General features: G+C 44.0%; 1 protein-coding gene across 1 annotated transcript; it reads left to right on the top strand.

The window, feature by feature from the left end:
* On the top strand, positions 1-767 carry rprma (reprimo, TP53 dependent G2 arrest mediator candidate a). Its single transcript, XM_008290882.1, has one exon. It carries the CDS (start codon positions 1-3, stop codon positions 307-309), a length of 309 nt encoding a protein of 102 aa, XP_008289104.1. The 3' UTR covers positions 310-767.
* Positions 768-1,224: the final 457 nt, after the last annotated feature.

Genomic DNA, 1,224 nt, shown 5'->3' with positions numbered 1-1,224 from the left:
ATGAACAACACCGGGTTCAACCAAACGGAGGGAGGACTATTCAACAAGACCGAGGAGTTTTTCTGCTGCAACTTTTCATCCGTGGTGACCGACAACGGCTTTGTGGCGGCCGCTCCGGATGAGAGGAGCCTCTTCATCATGAGGGTGGTCCAGATCGCCGTCATGTGCGTCCTGTCCCTCACGGTGGTGTTTGGCATTTTTTTCCTGGGCTGCAACCTTCTCATAAAGTCCGAGGGGATGATAAACTTTTTGGTAACGGACAGGAGACCGTCCAAAGAAACGGAGGCAGTCATTGTTGGAGCCTACTGATGGATGAGGACCTTTTGCGCTCTGGTTACCTCCTGATCAGATGGAGACGGACGATGCGATGATCAACTGCCTAAACAAGACCCCCCCTGTTTTCAGATTTAGAACAGAGGAGCGGTCACTGTGCGAGAAGGTAACCCTGCAGGTGACTGCTGAGGCTCACTTTATTTCTTGTGGCCTTTTTTTAAAAATGCCAACCAAGACATCTCCAAGAGGTATTTGAAGCCTCTTTGTTTATTAAGTATTCAGTCACGCACTGTTGTAATCTCAGTAGTTGCACTGTTTGTCAAGCAGCATCCTTTGTCATGTTGGTGGCAAAGTCTTTGTATTTGCTGCTTTTGAAATACCCTCCTGCCTTGCAAATGCAATGGAGAATTTAATGTTTTAACATGTGCTGCATGTTGTATGCAACAAAAAAAAGAAAAAAGAAAGAAAGCACACAACATGCAATACTGTGTTCAGTGGATTTCCTGGTGATAAGTGTATGAGTGTCTGCCTGGGCGCTGGAGAAAAGCCCAACATGCTGTGTATCTTGTTAATTGGAATAAATTCATTCTGTAATTAAAGTTTTCCTCCTAATTAAGGTTTATTTTCTCATCTTGAATATCAGCCCCCCTCACTGCCACGCCCTCTGACTGGGTGACTGAGATTTCAGGAGCTCCAAACATTCCCAAGAGCTTGTTTGTGGAAATTATGTGCACAATGTTAAGAGGGTTATTGATCCTGACAAGATTCTGAATATTATGTGCTTTTTATTTTAATTTAAATGGAAATCTTCAGGGGGGGATGCATGCAAACAGCAATGTGCTCAGTCAGTAGGAAATGCTTCACACACTCATTTGCATTTGCAGCAGCCGAGATCTAAATATGACCTCAAATCACTCAACTCTTTTCCACAAAGGGATACTCTCTAAACAA

Source organism: Stegastes partitus, unplaced genomic scaffold, assembly GCF_000690725.1.
Source record: "Stegastes partitus isolate 25-593 unplaced genomic scaffold, Stegastes_partitus-1.0.2 Scaffold701, whole genome shotgun sequence".
Lineage (NCBI taxonomy): Eukaryota > Metazoa > Chordata > Actinopteri > Pomacentridae > Stegastes > Stegastes partitus.
Note: the sequence above shows the minus strand (reverse complement) of the source record. Positions and strands in the feature narration are given on the sequence as shown.

Coding starts and splice junctions, on each gene's coding strand:
- rprma (XM_008290882.1), top strand. CDS start 1: ATGAACAACACCGGGTTCAACCAAACGGAGGGAGGACTATTCAACAAG.